Raw genomic sequence first — 19439 nt, 5'->3', positions numbered from 1 at the left:
ATCAATACTCTCTTGCACACTGCAACTGATGTTTCTTAGGTTCAACTCTTCTCTCAAGGCACTTACACTCTGTCGAATATGAACCCTGACATTACACATCCATTGGAGCATACTGGCTTCATTCCTTGCAAGCTTACGCATGTCCTCAGGAGTCACAGCCCATGTTTCACTGCCATGTAGCATGGCTGTTCATACACATGTGCCATACAGTCTACCTTTTACTCTGAGCGAGAGACCCTTTGTCACAAGCAGAGGTAGGAGTGCTCTGAACTTTGCCCAGTTACTAACATATAGCAATTTGCCAAGTTGATTTTAAAATCCTAAATATCTTTCAGAAATATTATGTCAAATTATCTTAACATTTTCTCGCTCCCCACCCTCAATCATCAGAACTTACACATAAACACAAAACACATGCTAAAAGTCAGCTTGGAAACACTAAATTGATGAAATTATGCCTCTAATAAAGAGAGCATGGCACCCTAAGCACCATCCGAACGTGGCCAATGCTAGTACCACCTGACTAGCCCCTGTGCCAGTGGCACGTAAGAAGCACCCGCTACACTCTCGGAGTGGTTGGTGTTAAGAAGGGCATCCAGCTGTAGAAATTTTGCCAGATCAGATTGGAGCCTGGTGCAGCCGCTGGCTCTCCAGACCTCAGTCAAACCGTCCAACCCATGCTAGCATGGAAAACAGACACTAAACGATGATGATGCATCACCATAAGTGGATTATATTCCTCATAGAAGTGTCTGTATTCTGTGATTCCTCAGCTGCAAAACACCAAAAACTGTCAGCCATATGCATCCTACACATGGCACAGAAGTCTACCTTAATGTCTGGCTGCCTGCAGTCTTGAAGCTTTGACTCTTTCAACTTACACCTAGCAATAAGTCTAGTGTAAATGTGCTTTTACCATTCTTTTACCATTTATGTTGTTCTACTACAGACCTATACAGGAAGCTGATTACAGGTAAATGCCATTATTATACTGAAGGACAACAGAAACAGAATGACATTAAAAAATATCTTACCGTTGTCCATTTGAAACTCATCTTTTTTACGGCAAAATTTATTCTTACTGATTTTCACTTTCATTCCTTCAACCTTCAGGAGTAAAAACAAAATAACACTTTTTAATAATATATAAATAAATGGTTTAAATGAATAAAACAAAGTTTTATATTAATGTTATTTGAAATAAATCTTGATTGCAATGGTTGTAAAACAAAGTGAAGAGCAAGACGACAAGTAGAGTCTATCACTCGACTTGCACTCTTACTCGTATTCATTTCACTTCACTTAAATCATCATCAGACACCACAAGAAACGTATGTCCCACCACAATTCCCAGTTTCCTCTACACTGTAGTTGATAAAACTCTCTCTCTCTCTCTCTCTCTCTCTCTCTGATTAGAACAATCAAAAGCTAAAATTTTTCAGTTTCCATATTTTAGATAACCATTCCTCATCCCTAAACATTTGCAGCCTTGTGAGAAATGATAGCAATCATTAATGAAGGAGGAAAAGCAAGAGCGAGGAATTTACCTCAGAAGTGTACTCAACAACAGGCTTCACTGGTTTGAGGCTATCCATGAAAGATAGTTCCGGTTCAAGATCGGAGATTTCAGGCTTGGGAGACAATCTGCTGACTGGAGGGTTGATATGAGAATCAGTGGTCTGGGGCAAGAACGGCTGCTTCCTTATCACCGGCCACTCACCATTTTCAATGGCGTAGCAGATCTGTTGAAGACGGCCAATTAGAACTTTGTCCTGAAGAAAGAAGAACAAATCAAAAATGAGTAAGAAACAATATAAAATTTGATCCCAAATCGAGAATTCATTAAAAAACAGAAAATGGAAACAAATTTCACTAATCCTACCTTGGGCCAGATGGCACTGACTCCTTGAAGTTGTTTACCAACATAATCCAGGTCCATATCCAGATAATCATTAGGATTAACAGATGAACTCTAGCAAAAAGAAACAAATTTTTTTTATAAATTATAAGAATCAAGTTTCAAAATATGGTGGAATGCATGTAAATGTTTGGCAACCTGGAATGGTCAACTGCATTTTTTGTTGGGTTGAAAGATAGAAAACCTCTAAGCACCACTTGCATTAGGATACTATTCACTTCCAGCAGAAATGTCAAATTGTTTTATGTTCTTGTACAACAAAACAGTGTGTGTGTGTGTGTGTGCATATTTTGCCCATTCGGTAGAGCAATACCAACATACACAAATAATGGGGTTATTAGACCTAAACTAATCCAGATTAAATATTCCATTTTGGAAAACCTATTTAGAAGCACTCAACATGAAAACAGAAAGTGAGTTAAAGCATACAGAAAGGAAGACTCATTTTTTTTTAACAATAAAAGAAATAACAATACTATTCAAAAGAAACACTTTTAGATTCAAATATTAGAAGCAACCACCACAAAATAAAGAACAGAATACAGTTCTATATTTAAGCGATGGGGAATTACGTACATTATTTACATTTGACAGATATTTGTCTTCATCTTGTTTGTTGTTAACACAACGTTTCGGCTGATATACCCCCCAGCCTTCATCAGGTGTCTTGGGGAAATTTCAAACCTGGGTTCTCATTCTTAAGGTATTTTTCAATGTTATTATTATTATTATTCAGGTCATTGTTTGGAATCAAACTCGGAATCATGGGGTTAGTAGCCCATACTTAACCCCAAGATTCCGAGTTTGATTCCAACCAGTGACCTGAACAACAACATTGAAAAATACCTTAGGAATGAGAACCCAGGTCCGAAATTTCCCCAAGACACCTGATGAAGGCTGGAGGGTATATCACCTGAAATGTTGTGTTAACAACAAACAAGATGAGGACAAATATCTGTCTAATGTAAATAACAGAATGCTTTTAAAAATGATTTCATTTCATCATCAAGACATCATGTCCAAAAGCACAATCAGTGAATTTCAACATAAAGCTAAGCTTGAGTTAAAAACTATAAAATTCTGTAGAATTATATTTGCATTTATTGGTAAAACAGCCTTTATTTCCCCTCAAAGTCAGGGGAAAAAAATAACAGCTTCAACAATTCCCAGAAATGCAGACTTTTTATTCTAGCAGAAAGTGACTTTGGTCTAATTAAGCAAAGCAATCTTACATGGAATAAACACATTTTTCAAACAATCTCCAGCAAGAGTGAAAGAATAAATAAAATGATGGACTCACATGTGACATTGAATCTTTGTTGATTCCAAGCATGGCATGGGCACTGTTGCTGGTTTCGTCTTTGATGCTAAACCGTTTGTCAACGCTCAATTCATCGTCATCATCGTCTTCATCATTAATCCCTGCATCTTCTTCCTCTTCTTCTTCCTCCTCCTCCTCATCGTCTTCCTTCTTCAAAACTGTTTTGTTATCTGCATCTCTCGTGTCTGAATCACTGTCTGTCTTCTGATAGCCAAGAATAGACTTCTTGGAATCGAAACCGTCTTCAGGTTCAGTTTTCACAAAATCTGTCTTTGTCTCACAAGATAACTTCTCCGTCTTGATATCTGCTTTAGATGATGATGTCGTCGACTTTAGGTCATGGTCAGCTGCTAATGATGGTGATAACGAAGACATGACAGTGGTGGTGCTAGTGGCTTTGGGCGTCGGTGCTGAAACCAGTGGACTGGTTTTATCATTGTCAGTATCTTTCACCTCACCCTCACCACTATCATCATCATCCTCATCCTCATCACCACCACCACCACCGCCCTCAAAGCTGTGACCATTACTGTCACCATCATTAACATCCATCTTGCAAGGCACATCACCTCTCGGCAAACGAGGCTCCTTTTTGATCGACAGGTTGCTTTCCTCTCCCGTGTCCATCCGGTCATCATTGCTGTCGGGGGACAGCGGCGGCTTGTTTGCCATTTCTTTCAGGTATTTTACATCTTGTCCAAAGTAACGAAGTTTACCAACAAACTGACTGTCTTTGGAATCAGAATCATATTCTCTGAGGGGGTCATCTGCAAAGAAAACCATAAAACGCAAATAAACAAACAGGCATCAATATGCACACAAACACACACGTATATGTTTCTTACGTAAAAAGCACCCACTACACTCACGGAGTGGTTGGCGTTAGGAAGGGCATCCAGCTGTAGAAACATTGCCAGATAAGACTGGAGCCTGGTGCAGCCTTCTGGCTTCCCAGATCCCTGGTCGAACTGTCCAACCCATGCTAGCATGGAGAACGGACGTTAAACGATGATGATGATGATGATGATGATGATGATGATGAAGAGGAAGAGTAACAGCCAGAAGCTTTTCTGAGACTGGTAGGAAGAAGGAATAAGACCTGGCCTGAATGCTGCTCCTGGGCCATATGATGGATGATTCACTTGGTTTAAGCTACTAAATATTAATCATCATCCTCATCCGTCATTTTAAATCCGGGTTTTGCCCCCTGTTAATGGTAGTGGCTGGATCTACCTCAATGCCATAGCAACCAGCCTCACACCATTTCGCCATCTTGCCCGGTTTTGGGCGTTCTCCCTTCTCAAGCCAACCTCCTCCTCCACCTGTCCCCTCCACATTTTCCTTGGTCTACTTTGCTTTTGTAGTTCATCTACATCAAACCCAAGCACCTTCCTCAGAACACACTCCTCATCCCTCCATTCACCCTCGCCAGCCGCTCCACACAGTTATGGTGAGTGAGCTTCTTGGTGTATTAGTGTGTGACTTGTGCACATGTGCATACAAAGTGGTGTTCAGAAAAGAATCATTCCCTGGCCAGGAGACGAGTGAGTGTTGGCAACAGGAAGAGCAACCAACAGTACAAAATCTACCCCAACCCATTAAAGCGTGGAGAAGTAAATGTTTAAAGCTTGGCGATGGTGAATTCTACCCCTTACACTCTACCGTCAGAATAACGTTACTGCTGCTGCTGCTATAGCCACCGCAAGACTGGTCAGTGGTTTTCAATAATACTGAATGCCCAACTGACCCCGGGACTAAATACTGTCTCTAATCATGTAAGCATTTGTTAGGCTTATAAGGAAACTAAACAATCCAGGTATTTAATATCTATGAAGAAATCTAGGGATATTTAGAGAAGATTTGATATAAAGGAACTTGATTACGGTTTCAGAAATTTGCCATTCACTAAAATTATTAATAAACATCGCCAGCCTCGTCTGGCACCTGTGTCGGTGGCACATAAAAAGCACCCACTACACTCACGGAGTGGTTGGTGTTAGGAAGGGCATCCAGCTGTAGAAACACTGCCAGATCTGACTGGCCTGGTGCAGCCTTCGGGCTTCCCAAACCCCAGTTGAACCGTCCAACTCGTGCTAGCATGGAAAGCGGACGTTAAACAATGATGATGATGATGAAACAAATAATAAAAATAAGTTCATAAAATTATAATGAAAAAAAAAAGAAAACTGAGAAGGAATTACTCACAGTTGTAATGTTTATAGAGGGAGGGAAGTGCTGCAGGATCAATCTTGTTCTGTAACTGTATATGGAAACTAAATGATGGGTCTGGAAGAATGTTGAGATCGGTACGAGACACACCATGTCTGTTGATGTCAAAGGGGGAAGAAAATAGCAGTCAAAAAATGTACACTCAAAACAGAAATAACAGAACTACAAAAAAGGGGAAAAAAATTTTAAAAAGGAAAAACAAACTAAAAATGTCCCTTAATCCACTGGATTATAAAGGGGCCACTGAAGATCTTGTCTTCATTTAAATTGTAATCACTGAGTCAAAAACTCAGGCAAGAATCAAGTACAAAGGCTTCAACCAGGAATCAAAACTTGGCTCAGGATTCAACTTCCTGGAATCTTACCAACACTATGGAATACAATAAAAGACAGTTATAGCTATCAATCGTGTCTCAATACTATACAGAGATAACTTCATCTTATGAACAAAAATGCAAGAACTGTATTTGTTTTTAAATATTTTTGCATGAATAATACAAAGAGTTGCAAATGGTGAAAATGGTGAAACAATGAAACTAAGAAAAACATCACTTCTTGTATGACAGAGGATCCAAAACCATTTCAAAAATGTTTTAGAAATTGTGTTTCTTTGTTTTAAAGCGAAAACAAGTGACGACAGTTAAATCTCAGCATGTTGAGCCAAAGAAATTGAGAAGCTAAGTGAGAGCATGAAGTGGTGAGATGTTGCACTGAAACAGGCTGACTCAAGCCACGACAGTATGGAAGCTGTGGGGGGAAATAAACATGATGATCACACACATGATGATGATGATGATGATGATGATACACAAAGAGATGTAGAGGGAGGTGAGGCTTCTCGTTGTTGATACTCAAGAGTTCAGCATTCGTGATTTATAGTGTGTGCGTGCATGCATATCTAAAGTAATTAAAAGAAAAGAAAAGCTGTAAAATTGCACTTACTTAGCAGCTGCCAATACGAGTTCCTTGTCATGTTTCCCACTCTGCCACCATGTTGGTAGATCATAGGACATCTGACACAAGTTGATTCGTGCTTCAAACAAGGGATGGGTCAGAGTCTCCTCCCGGATTTTCCTGAGCAGATTTATTCTGGATAAGCAACGGCTTGCTCTCTCACCTGTAATTGGTTCAACGCAAGCGTTCATGTTGTGAGACAACCAGCTAACTGGAAGCGGGGGAGAGAAAAACAGGATGCTATCATATTTACACACAAAATTAATTGGAAATGTGAAGGAGTGCTTCAAGGTGTTCCTTTGGTAAGTCTAAGCAGTCTCAGTTCTTCTACACAGGAACATGAGCTTCTTTTTTCTAAACTCATGCTAATAGATATTTCATCTATTTGCACCTAAAAAAAAATGGGTTAGCCCCAGGTAAATTCTGATTGAACTGACTATTGATCAAAGGCATTCCAGTTTTGTTTTAGGAAGATTTGGTTACTATTTCTAGCAGGAAGTCCGACGACCGCTTTGTTCAAAGCCTCCCTTGACCTCAAGTGGCCTGAACTCTTTACATGAACACCACCCTGTACTTAACTCCATGTCCCCCTACATGGCCTTGCTATTTGCTTTTGAGCCAAATTAACTAACTAACTAACTAACTAGGAGGTGTGGGGAGCTCATAAAGCCACTGCGTAGTGGTGACCCTTGTCATGTAAAAATAGATGAGAGATGAATCTTGCACTGGATAAAATGACCAGTTCATTATAGACATTAATCGTAGCACCTTGGGTACCTGTTTACCAATAATTAAGCACAGAGAAATTAGGATATGGGTTTCTTAGTGCTTCACACAAGAAAAAATGTGCATATGGAATATTTTGGAGACTGCTTTTAACAGGTACCGAACTTACTGTTTGTTCTTAGTTACTGCAGGGATAAATAACTGGAATGTGTTGTAGCAGCCTGTCAGAGCAGAATGGATAAGTTTGAAAGGAGATATAAAAAAAAACTATGTTGTTCAGTTGTAGGTTATCTCTGATGGAGCAAACCTCTAATCCAAACATGATCATTTCTTCATTTTTGGAATATCTTGCACTGCATTATCCAATGCCTCCTTCCTCATTTAAGGTTTAATTTGAGGAAGATTCAACAGCCATTTCTAGAAGGATATGCAAACTATGTAGGGACCTTGTTGCTGACTTAAATTTAATATATATTTCATTCTAACTTCTTTTCGAGAGAATGCAGTGTTCTAAAATTTAAGACTTTCAAACACACAATCCTATTTTTAAAACGGGAAGACATTTGTCAACAGTTATTCTGGCATTACCTTAACGAGAGTGGGAGGTCAGGGAGTACAAAAGAAAAATGCATTATTTCCAAGAGAGATAATAGGTGTTAAAAGTATTTTCATAATAGCTATAGCTCTAACCAATATTCATTCCATCGGCAGTTCCACATACATCATGGGCAGAAGAGTATTTTAGAGACTCACCTTCTTCTTTCTCCTTTTGGCATGCCTGCTGGCACATCTCATAAAATGCTTCAAAGTATTCACTTAATGTGTCATCATATTTCTTATCAAGTCGGGCCAAAGCACGGAATCGGTCCCATTTATAGGTCTTTGTACCAGGGTACATCTCGATCCCAAAAGAAGACACTGTCTTGTAAAAGTCTGCTTCTTCTCGGCGAGACCACCTGGAGTTAAAGCATAAAAGTCTGGGATTTTCAATCAATGGAGAGAGGGGGAGGGAGAGAGAGAGAGAGAGACAGAGAGAAGACAACAGAAATAATTCTAAATCAATAATGCCAAAAATTGACAACGACATCAATTTGTAAATAGATGTCAATAGAGTAGGTCCTTTACCTTTGTTGAGATTCCCTTCTTCGGATTTCCCGTTCTTTATGAGCTGCTTCAGCACGTACACGCCGTTCAATCCGCTGTAAATATTGAAAAAAATAAATAAATAACCAAAAATAAAATAAATAACCAAAGTTCATTTCTTAATTGGTTCCCACAGCATTTTAATGGTGGATGATCCAATATCACAGTAAATAAAGAGAATGACAACACTTTGAATGGGACGTCCTGAGGAATTAGATAGATAGATAGATCAAATGGAAGACAAATCAAGCCGAGCCAGTTGGTGGGTCCAGATGACATGGTTAGGTGTTGATGGCTCATCTCAATGGAGGAGGATGCTTTGAAAGCATAGTTGCTAGAATGAGAACTGGTTGGGCAAAGTTCAGAGAGCTATTACCTTTGTTGGTAACAAAGGGTCTCTCTCTCTCAAAGTGAAGAGCAGATTCTATGATGCATGTGCATGGACAGTTATGCTACATGGCAGTGAGACATGGGCTGTGACTAGAGAGAACATGGAAAGGCTTGAAAGAAATGAAGCCAGCACGTTCTGTTGGATGCGCAATGTCCAGTGTTTTGAGAGACAAGTTGGGTATAAGAGGCATCAGATGCAGGGTGCAACAGACTGCACTGATTTGGTCATGTGATGCAGATGGATGAGGAGAGCTGCATAAAACAGTGCCAATCTCTAATTGTGGAGGGAACGATGATGTTGATACATACACCCACCCACCTGCACACAAATTCAATAAAATAAGAAAATTCTACTGAAAAAGGATAAGCAAAAATTTTATTCCTTACCCGAGCTTTCTGTGCCAGGAGAAGTTGGTTTTTGCAATGGTTTCTTTGGTAACCAGTAATAACACGTCTCAGTCGAGTATTTAGTTCTGAAATGGCTGGGAACGGAAGTTTACCTTCTGCAATATAAAACATTGAAGAGAAAATGAACAAAAAAAAAAGAAAGAAAGAAAGAATTAGAAAATAACTGATATTACTGAATATCGAAAGAGAAAGACTGTAATTCTAACTTTACCGAAATTAAAGATAAAGCCAGTGATAAGTTGTAATAAGAACAAATACACAGGGAATGAGTAAAACAGTGTAGAATGGTAAATAAGGAACAGTGTGGAACTACTGCTGGAAAAGGTGAAAGAAAACTGGAGAATCAAGAGAGGAAATACCTCGAATATACGACATGAAAATAAAAAATTTAACCGCCCCCTCCCCATCAGACAGATGTAAGTGTTGATGTAATACTGGTCATGATGTCTTCCATCACAATTCTCACCTAATCTCCACTCATCAGGTGAACGTAGTAAGGAATCGTTGAGAGTAGTAATTAATATTTGAAGCTTTAGCCAAGCCTCCAATCAGTTACTTGCATACACTCACACACAAACTAACTTTTAAAATTCAGGCAAAGGGAGAGAAAGGCAGGTGTGAAGAATACGTAACTTTAAGGAGAGTGGGTGGCTCTCATACATATATATATATATATATATAAGACATACGTACATACATCTACTATACACCATTTTCAACTCGTGATTACCTGTGTGTACGTATGTGCCATATCGTATAACTGTCTGTCTCTCTACTTTTATAGGGTCTTCCCTGTTGCTGTCACATATTGTGAGATTTTAAAATTATGTCAAAATTTTCAAATTTGGTATATTGAAATAATTTTCCACATTAAATCTGATTTTGTTATTCATTTGTTCCAGGAAAATTGCAGAAAAATGTTACTGATGTTTAAAGTTTAATCAATTTTACCTAATCAGAAAACGGGATTTAAAAGCCGGTGTTTTCTGCATGATAGCTGTCTATCACGAAATGAAAGCAAAATCATTAGGAGGAGGAATTTTTATTAAACAAATGAAAGCAAAGCATTACAACAACAAAAGTTATAAGAACTTTTGAAGTTTTGATGAATGAAGTCATGCGAAACAGTTGAATAGACATGTAAATAATTTAAAAGGGGAGGGGGGGAAAGAAATCCTCAACAAAGTTTTTTTGTGAAAAATTGCACAAATCTGTCCTGATTAAGAAGCCTAACTGACATGGAATAAACAAAAGTTTATATAAGACATTCTATTGTAAAAAAAATTGCCCAGATATGACAGGCTATTCAGTTGGTTTTTAATAAAAACTTGTCTATTGGTCGCAAATGACTGAAAAATTTAGAAGAGACAGAGTTTTTAAACATTTTTTTGCTTTTCCTGAGAATATCTTAACCCTTTAGTGTTCAGATTATTCTGTCAAATGTGATGTTTGTTTATTTAAAATGGTTTGAATTAATCATGCATTATCTTGTAGTTTAATGATTTCGGTGATGTGATTTTTTAGTTTTAGAACGACATGGTTGGGCTGAGATGAAAGGTGAGATCTGGTCAGTTTCGATGTATAACAGGTTAGATATTTTGGCCAGACATGGCCGGTTTGAATGCTAAAGGGTTAAACAATAAAATATTTCAAGGGAAATTCAAGAAAATCTGTCCAAACTTAAGAAACACAGAATGAACATTTACAATCCAAGAAACCTGGAAACGATGATGGTATGCTTTTAAATTACCTTCAAAGTGGTGAGTAGGTTGTAATCGAGTATAATTAGTGGGTGTTGGGTCTATGTAGTCTTCATCATCATCTTTTTCACGACAAATCTGGACATCAATGTCATCTTCATTACTGGAAAACAACGAAAAGTATTTACTATAATTAATTCTCCAAATTACAATTTAAAAATCTGTCAAGAACAATGTCTCAAAGGAAAGATACACCTTTTCAGTATTCCATAAAATCTTATTTCAATAAAAAACAAAGACATTCCACTTGTGAACATCCCATCTTAATTTAGCTGATATAACAGTCTACCAAATTGCATTGTTGCAAGGAAGACACATTGAGTCAGAGTAATTAGCTTTCCAGTTTAGTGAAAGCATTAATGAATGAATTCTACGAGAAAATCAGTGTCTCGCACCACATTATTGAAAGAATCAGCAAATTTCAGAAAATAAATCTTCAATTTTCTTTCACTTTATTAAATATTACTTGGACAACTGAGTTTCTGAAGCTTAATTCACCAAAAAAGCAAAGTGAATTTAGAATTCTTGAATACTAAATGCTTGGTAAGCTCCCCTGCACCTTAATATGGATGGCAATCAGGCACCTTCTTTTGTTTAAATGCAATCCTCACCTGCACATATAAAGTGCAATGTGATCAAACCATAAATAGTCATAAAAAAATGAAAACTGTTAACGTTTCCTAATATTTCCAAGTGATCTGAGACTCATTCCTAGCAGCCAAGTGAAGAATTATCCATTGACGAAGAAGTGCCAGTAGTGGGATTGGACTTCTTTTGGAGCAACAACCACATCAAAAGCTCAACACCCCATCTTCTCACCTATTCCACACGTAATATTTATTTAGAAAATGGTCTAATGGAATCCAACCAGCCAAAACTTACTCAAAATTATCGTCATTTTGCTCTGCTAGCAGAGCAGCTCCATCTGGGGGTCCACAACGTGCTAAGAAACAAAGTGCAGGGTCTTGTTGAATCAGGCTGTATTTTTCATAACCTGCAATGAGAAATCGATAAATGTTTACTTGGGGAAAACATTGAATCAAGTCGTTGCTTCCTTTATTTCTACATTCAAATGTATTGAGTTATTCCTTGTATGTGTGAGAGAGAAATACAGATGTAAGGAAGTGTAGTTAAAGAAAAGGAATTTTGCTCACCATGTTTAAAGACACCAAGCAGAAGGCATTTATCAGCATCTTCATCCCACCAGTCACAAGGAGGATCACCATCAGTTCCAGGTCGAGGAATACCAATTTCCCTTTGTTAAAATAGGTTTTGATATTTGTATTACGGTTGGAATGTTTCATAAAGAAAAGAAACGGAATAGAGAAAGAATGAAGGACAAACATTGGAGTCAAACACAGAAAGTAGTTAACTTTGTGTGCGGCAGATGTACAGGGACAACAAACACTAAAAACACACAGGGAATAGATTTCTCCAAATGCCCAAGGGGATCCTTAGGGTTAGTAGATAGTTTTCATTAAATAGGAAATCAAATTAGCAATGGTAGGAGGATGCTTTGAAAGCATAGTTGCTAGAATGAGAACTATGTTGAGTCATCACCAAAGATCTCTCCTAGCAGACACATCACTTCATCATCATCATTAGGACTGCATCTCAACAACTAGCCCTTCTTTTCAAAGCCAGAAGATATTTTCACAGACTTATTGAACCAAAGCTCACATGAAGCCCAATCGGCGTATTGTTCTCACATCTGGAACCATGCTGTTGTTCACACACATTACATACAAAAAAAGAGTCACCCATCTAATTGTCTTCAAGTCACTCACAGATGCATTCCAGCCCCTGGTCAACATCTGCAATGTCATCTCTCCTCTTTTTCGCCTTTTCTACTGCCATTATAATGGAGACAGTTGAGCCCGTGCATTCCCACCCTACTCACCTCTCCCCTTCATTCTCATTACGATCAAACCCTCTTGCTCTGATCCAGTTCCTTTTTTTTACCAAAATACCAACACTTTGGAATTTCCCAACTCATATCTTTTTTACAAGCGATGACTTGCAAAAGTTCTAAGACTGGCCCACAAACATCACTGGCTCTACCTCTTCCCCCAGACCCAGGAGGGTAACGAAGAAAAAAAATGACAATGATGGCAGAGAGACAAAGATAGCAGAAGTAAGAGCAAAGAGAAGAGAAAGAAAAGTGGTTCAGAGAGTGGGTAGGACAGCAGCGTAGATAAAGAGCAGCAGGAATTAGACATACCTGAAGTCCATGCCGGTAACAACCTTAGGTGCTTCTTCTCCAATTACTTCTTGTTTCAGATAATAAAGTAATCGTACTCTTAACAAAACCCTAAAACAGAGAGGAACAAAAAGCAAATTATAAAAGTCTTTCAAAGGAGCTTTCCACAAAACTTATCTGAAATAGGAGTAAGAACTTGGTATAAACTGGAGCATAGTACAGAGAAGGTTAAGGCATCAAAGCCACCTAATAACAGTTTGTGCAACTGTAACTTCATTTTTTTTTTTATTAACTCACTTCACCTGTACACAAAATGTTTACTAAAGTGCTTCCAATCTAGTCTGTAGGGTTGGCCACTATAAATGGGAAGTGGAGTGCATCGAATAAAGTGTGAATTGAAATTAAGAGGCAAGTAAAAGGGTATATGACCATTAAACTCAGCTTCAAAAGGGGGACCATAATTGTCATGGGGTTCTGCACCACTTTAGCAAGGAAAATGGTCTTAAAATATTTTTATTTGATTTCAGAAGATGAAATAAGAAGGAAAAAAAAGAAAAAGAAAAAGACCACAGAAAGGAAGTGAGTGATGAAGTCCACCACCCAGCAATATAAAAAGAATCTGATGAACTTATTTGCCTTGAATTGTTGAAGCAGATTCCAATCAGTGAAACTCAGAAAGGCCGAGAGTAGAAATGGAGCTGACAGAACCAAGTCCTTGATGCACAAATTTCGCTGCAGACATTTCGTTTGCAGGGAAGTTACGAACTGTTGTGGTTTGGTTCCAAATCACCAATGATGAGGAAGTCCTAGGATGAAAGACATTCCACCCAAGACCAACCTGTCATTTTTTGCTTTTCATCCATAGCACATTCCACACTGAAATATCCAATGTGTCCCTCTTAACCCTTCAGCATTCGGACCTCACCAACAACAACACTGAACACCTTTTTGATCTCCATGTGTCTAACACATGTGGACATGCCTACAAAGTCAGAAAACAACACAGCTCCCATGACTTTCGGAAACATTTTTTCACGCTCAGAGTTGCTGAAGCATGGAATAAACTGCCTGCGTCAGTTGTTGACTGCCATGACACTGCATCCTTTAAGGCCCTCATGCTTTCCGAAATCCGCCGAAACTACACCTGATTATATATACACTTTAGATGAGTTGTAGTGCACCTGAGCACTGTACACAATTATTATTATTATTATTATTATTATTATTCTGTTGAATGTAATCCATATTTAGTCACATTGATTTGAATTACGCATGCATTATCTTTTTGTGCTGAGATTTTGATGATGTAATCGTTTATATTCTCAGCATGGCAACAGAAGGTGTGAGAAGCTGCATGTAGCCAGTCGGTACATAAAACAGGTTAAAATATTTGGGTTGGATATGACTGGTTGAAATACAAAAGGCTGAAGACAATAGGAGATTTGGCTGCTATTTCCAGCAGGTCAAATGATTACGAATCCTGAACTACATAGTCATTCAAATGATTTAACCATTTATTTCATTAAAAAACTAGCATTGCTTACTTGTTGGAATGGCGTTCAATGTGGCGTTTATAACCATTATCAGAGAGAACTATTTCTGGGTCAATCTGCATGTTAGCCTTCTCCATTTCAATTGCTGCTGAGAAGTTCTTTGCTTCCCTCTTGGCTTTCTTGCCCTTCCGTCCACGTGGAACTGGAGCTGAAAGTCCTAAATATATGAAAAACAGTACAGCATTACATGTTTGCCAAATTTGAAAGAATGTTAATAAAAATATCAAAGAGAAAAAAAAAGCACCTGGAGAGAGATCAAGAATTCTACAAACCAATATTTTCCATGTACAATTTATTCGCACTTACCCACAAGTTACTTAACTATTGAACTCTCCCTCCCCATCGCCACCCTATATTAGCTATGATCTGTGAGAAGATTAACCCATTGGCATCAGGATTTAAATTTGGATTAGTTATATTATACAGGATAAGGCACAGTTTGTTGCTGCTGTTTAGCCCCGAGTCAGACCTGATCAAGCAGATTTATGCTCTTAAAATTCCAACCACGGTCAGCCTGTCTTTTATTCAAACAGTCTAACATCTAAGTCTAAATGCATTTCCTTTTTAAAGGCAATGGGATGATCTGGTGGCAATTTGGTTGTTATTTCTAGTGGGTCCAGCAACCAAGTAGAGATTTCCCCAGCATTTTCCATATTAAGTTGCCAATATGTGTGCATAGTAAAAGAATTAATCCAAAAATCTTCAGATTTTTTTAGCTCTACAAAGCATCCCCACTCGTCCATGATCCACAGAATTACTCTACAGTCAATCATACATACAACATCATTACAAATTGTATAACAAACAATATCCAAAAGGCAACAATAAACCCAATACTGCCTTCAGGAATGACTTCAGTCATAAATCTAGGATATGGTAAAGCAAAGGATCCACTTCGTTAACCCACTGAAAATGGGATACACAATAGCATATTCCCTTTTATTACAATAGTTATTACAGGAATGCAAGCAGCTGTAGAATATGAAAAAGCTAACCTATCTGACAGAGAGGATTTTAGCAAGAGAATGGCTATTCCATACAATAGTAACACACACATATTTTTGTAGAAAATTACAATTTATAAATCTCACGAGAGATATTCAGCAACAGTGCTCTGGAGTAAAGATTGTTTGCCAACATAACATGGCAGTCCTGGTTTAGGACAAATGTTGCTGTAATTTAAGCCCCAGGAGACATTGTCTCCAGCTGGCTATACGACACGATCTGTGTCCTTATATTTTCGAACAAGGGAAACTAGCACCCCCCACTCAGCTCAAAACAATATCTGTGTATTGCTATTTCCGGGTTATTTCCCTTCATCAGCACAGAATAATTGTTCAGCTGGAGACAATGCCTCCTGGGGGCTTAAATTACAGCAACATTCATCCTAAACCAGGACTGCCATGTTATGCTGGCAAATTATCTTTACTCCACATATTTTTGTGCTAATATAATTGATAAAGTAAATCAAGAAATAACAATTAATTAGCATTGACTCTGTATTTAATCAACCACTACTGCTAATTGAACAGAGCAACGAAAGGAAGGAGAAGGTACCAAATTCCTGGTTCGCAATATTATATAGAGCAGGTGTATGAATTGTGTTGTATTCTTAATCAAGACACTTTACCTGCTGAATTATTACAGGTTTGTTATAAACACCAACATTGCTTTTGACATTAAATATAACTGATAAGCCAAAAAGCAAATCTCTCCATGTCCCTCAAACTGCTTGAAATAGCAACCAAATCTTCCTTGATTTTCACCCTACCTTCTTTTTATAAAGTACTGAAGCATACCTAACCGTGGTACCTTACTTACAGCCAGGTAGACTGAAACAAGGAGAGCTAATTATTTTAGTAATAAATATAATACAGCATCAGTGATAAGACAAGGCAGCGAGCTGGCAGAAATGTTAGCACACCGGGCGAAATGCGTAGCCGTATTTCGTCTGTCGTTAGGTTCTGAGTTCAAATTCTGCCGAGGTCAACTTTGCCTTTCATCCTTTCGGAGTCGATAAATTAAGTACTAGTTATGCACTGGGGTCGATATAATCGACTTAATCCATTTGTCTGTCCTTGTTTGTCACATCTGTGTTTAGCCCCTTGTGGGTAGTAAAGAAATATATCAGTGATAAGACAAGAATAATTAATCCATCAGATCAGTGTTTCTCAACCCTTTTCTACCCAGGGACCCCTTTGGTTTCTATTTTGCTTGAGTGGACCCTCACAGCCATTCCATGTTTTAAAAAAAATCATATATTTTTATGATTAAATATTATCAGGAATTACATTAAAAAAATGTTAAATTATTTTGTGTAAAATTATAACCATTTTATTGCACAGAGACTTTAACGACAAAATCTTCCAGCGACCACCAAGGGACAAATGGTTGACCCTGGTTGAGAACCACTGCCTTAAATGCTTATTAAACAGCAATTTGCTTGATTTTTTTACATCTCCCTGATCTCTCTCTCATACACACACATTAAAATTGTGCAATTGAGAGAAAAATTTCTGAGTTGCTGCCCAATTTTGAACACTGTGTTTTAAACCTGGTTTTGTTCCTGTTAAAGCGGGTGGCTGGATCTACCTCAATGCCATAGCAACCACCCTCACACCACCTTGTCCGGTTTTGGGTGTCCTCCCTTCTCAAGCCAACCCTCCCAATCTCCCCTACCTGTACCCTCCACATTTTCCTCGGTCTACCTTGCTTTCACGGTCCATTTACCCCTCAAACTCAAGCACACTCCTCAGAACATGCTCCTCATCCCACACCACCACACTCCATTCACCCTTGCCAATCATTCCACCCCAGCATCCCCATCAAGTCCTCAGTCCTCCTCTCATCAAACAGCTTCACCCCACACATTTCTCTCTCAGTCCTTCTCAAAATTACCATCTCTCTCTCTCCTTCAGACACCATGTCTCACTCCCATACAGCACTGCAGCTCTCGCACAACTCCTATAGACCCTTCCTTTCATCCTCAATGAGAACCTTTTCCCATATAACAATGCTCAACATTTCCTGAACTGCACCCAGCCAAGTCTCGCTCTTGCTGTCACATTCACCACTTCCATCCACCCTTTCTCCCAAATAATAAAAAAAAAAACCCTTTGACACAAGAAGAACTGCATAACTTCATACCTGAATGGTTCTTTAGAGCACATGTACTGGATGGAGTGACAAGATCCCAAATAAAGTTCTTTATCCTCTCATCGCCCTTGTAAAACTTTAAGCTGTACAGAAGCTGTCGAGAGAGAAACATAAACACAACATAGAGTGAGATGAGATGAGGGGGGGAGGGGGGTCAATGGCACAAGAGGGAATCAAAGGAAACGGGAAATGAAAAGACACAATGGCAACAATGCTTTCTTGGATTGGAGATGAGGTTCTTTTGACTCGAGTAATGATCACACAAGAGAAGGAATGGAAGTGTAAAAAAGGGAAGGATTTCAATATGGCAATGTAGACTGTATGTCAAGATATTTGCTTAGTGAGCTTTATGTGTACAGATGAAACTATCCTACAGACTGTTGATGACATCTTTTCTGCTTCTTATGAAACACATTTTAAACAGTCAGCCACAGATCCTACATAAACTCATACCCATTCACCCACACAACACCCAGCTACTTAGGGAGAGAGTTAGTCTAGACAAGATGCAGTTTGGGTTTGTGCCAGGAAGAAGCACCACTGATGCTATATTTCTGGTAAGACAGTCGCAGGAAAAATACCTAGCCAAAGATAAACCTCTGTACTTGGCCTTTGTTGACATGGGGAAAGATTTTGACAGGGTCCCCCAATCCCTTATCTGGTGGTCAATTTGGAAACTAGGGATAGATGAGTGGTTAGTCAGAACTGTACAAGCCATGTACAGGGATGCTGTTAGTAAGGTGAGGGTCGGCAATGAGTATAGCAATGAATTCAAGATACAAGTAGGGGTTCACCAAGGATCAGTCCTCTTGTTCACCATAGTCCTCCAGGTGATAACAGAGGAATTCAAGACAGACTGCCCCTGAGAGCTCTTCTATGCTGATGACCTGGCTCATATAGCTGTGTCACTACCAGCACTAGAAGTTTCAGGTGTGGATGCAAGGTCTAGAATCAAAGGGCCATACGATGTACCCAGTGTAAGCTATGGACACATAAAAGGTGCAGCACTATCAGAGGGAGGTTAACAGGGAAGATAGATTTTGCGTGTGGCAGATGCACAGGTTTGATAAACATCGAAGATGTACAGAAAATAGATTCCATCACCATACCAGGGGAAAAAACTAGAAGGAGTTGATAGCTTCCCTTACCTAGGTGACCAAGTCAGTAGCCGGGGTGGATGCTTTGAGAGCATAGCTACAAGAATAAGAATAGGTCAGGCAGAGTTCAAAGAGCACCTGCCTCTGCTGGTAACAAAGGGCCTATTGCTCAGAGTGAACGACAGACTGTATGATCCTTGTGTGCAAACAGCCATGCTACATGGCAGTGAAACATAGGCTGTGGCTGCTGAGGACATGCATAAGCTTGTAAGGAATGAAACTAGTATGTTCCGCTGGATGTGTAATGTCAGCATGCATACACAATGGAGTGTAATCCTCTTGAGAGAATAGTTGGACATAAGAAGCTTCAGATGAGGTGTGGAACCTATGGAAGAGGTAGACACAGGAGGACATGGGATGAGGTAGTGAAGCACAATCTTGGAATGTTGGGCCTCACAGAGACAATGACAAGCAACCGAGACCTTTGGAGATATGCCATGCTTGAGAAGACCTGTCAAGCCAAGTGAGACTGTAGTTGTGGCCGATGCTAGTGTCATGTAACTAGTCTTGTTAAAAGCACCCTT

At 38.9% G+C, this 19439-nt stretch overlaps 1 protein-coding gene across 5 annotated transcripts in view; it reads right to left on the bottom strand.

Moving 5' to 3' along the window:
- Nucleotides 1–19439, bottom strand: part of LOC115221116 (chromodomain-helicase-DNA-binding protein 8) — a 158239-nt gene that overhangs the window by 34084 nt on the left and 104716 nt on the right. For 4 of the 5 annotated variants that reach the window (XM_029791330.2, XM_036510432.1, XM_029791331.2 and 1 more), the window contains 15 exons: nucleotides 17750–17852; nucleotides 14594–14759; nucleotides 13071–13160; nucleotides 12004–12104; nucleotides 11732–11843; nucleotides 10840–10952; nucleotides 9069–9184; nucleotides 8274–8347; nucleotides 7902–8104; nucleotides 6411–6633; nucleotides 5445–5563; nucleotides 3219–4006; nucleotides 1883–1972; nucleotides 1548–1772; nucleotides 1035–1107 (listed from right to left, as the gene is read on the bottom strand). In XM_029791330.2, the coding sequence (XP_029647190.1) occupies nucleotides 1035–1107; nucleotides 1548–1772; nucleotides 1883–1972; nucleotides 3219–4006; nucleotides 5445–5563; nucleotides 6411–6633; nucleotides 7902–8104; nucleotides 8274–8347; nucleotides 9069–9184; nucleotides 10840–10952; nucleotides 11732–11843; nucleotides 12004–12104; nucleotides 13071–13160; nucleotides 14594–14759; nucleotides 17750–17852 (2596 nt within the window). The remainder of the gene's footprint in view (nucleotides 1–1034; nucleotides 1108–1547; nucleotides 1773–1882; nucleotides 1973–3218; nucleotides 4007–5444; nucleotides 5564–6410; nucleotides 6634–7901; nucleotides 8105–8273; nucleotides 8348–9068; nucleotides 9185–10839; nucleotides 10953–11731; nucleotides 11844–12003; nucleotides 12105–13070; nucleotides 13161–14593; nucleotides 14760–17749; nucleotides 17853–19439) is intronic. The other variant, XM_029791333.2, reaches the window with a different exon arrangement.

The sequence above is a fragment of the Octopus sinensis genome, linkage group LG17 (genome assembly GCF_006345805.1).
Source record: "Octopus sinensis linkage group LG17, ASM634580v1, whole genome shotgun sequence".
Lineage (NCBI taxonomy): Eukaryota > Metazoa > Mollusca > Cephalopoda > Octopoda > Octopodidae > Octopus > Octopus sinensis.
This window is presented reverse-complemented; position numbering and strand designations above follow the sequence as displayed.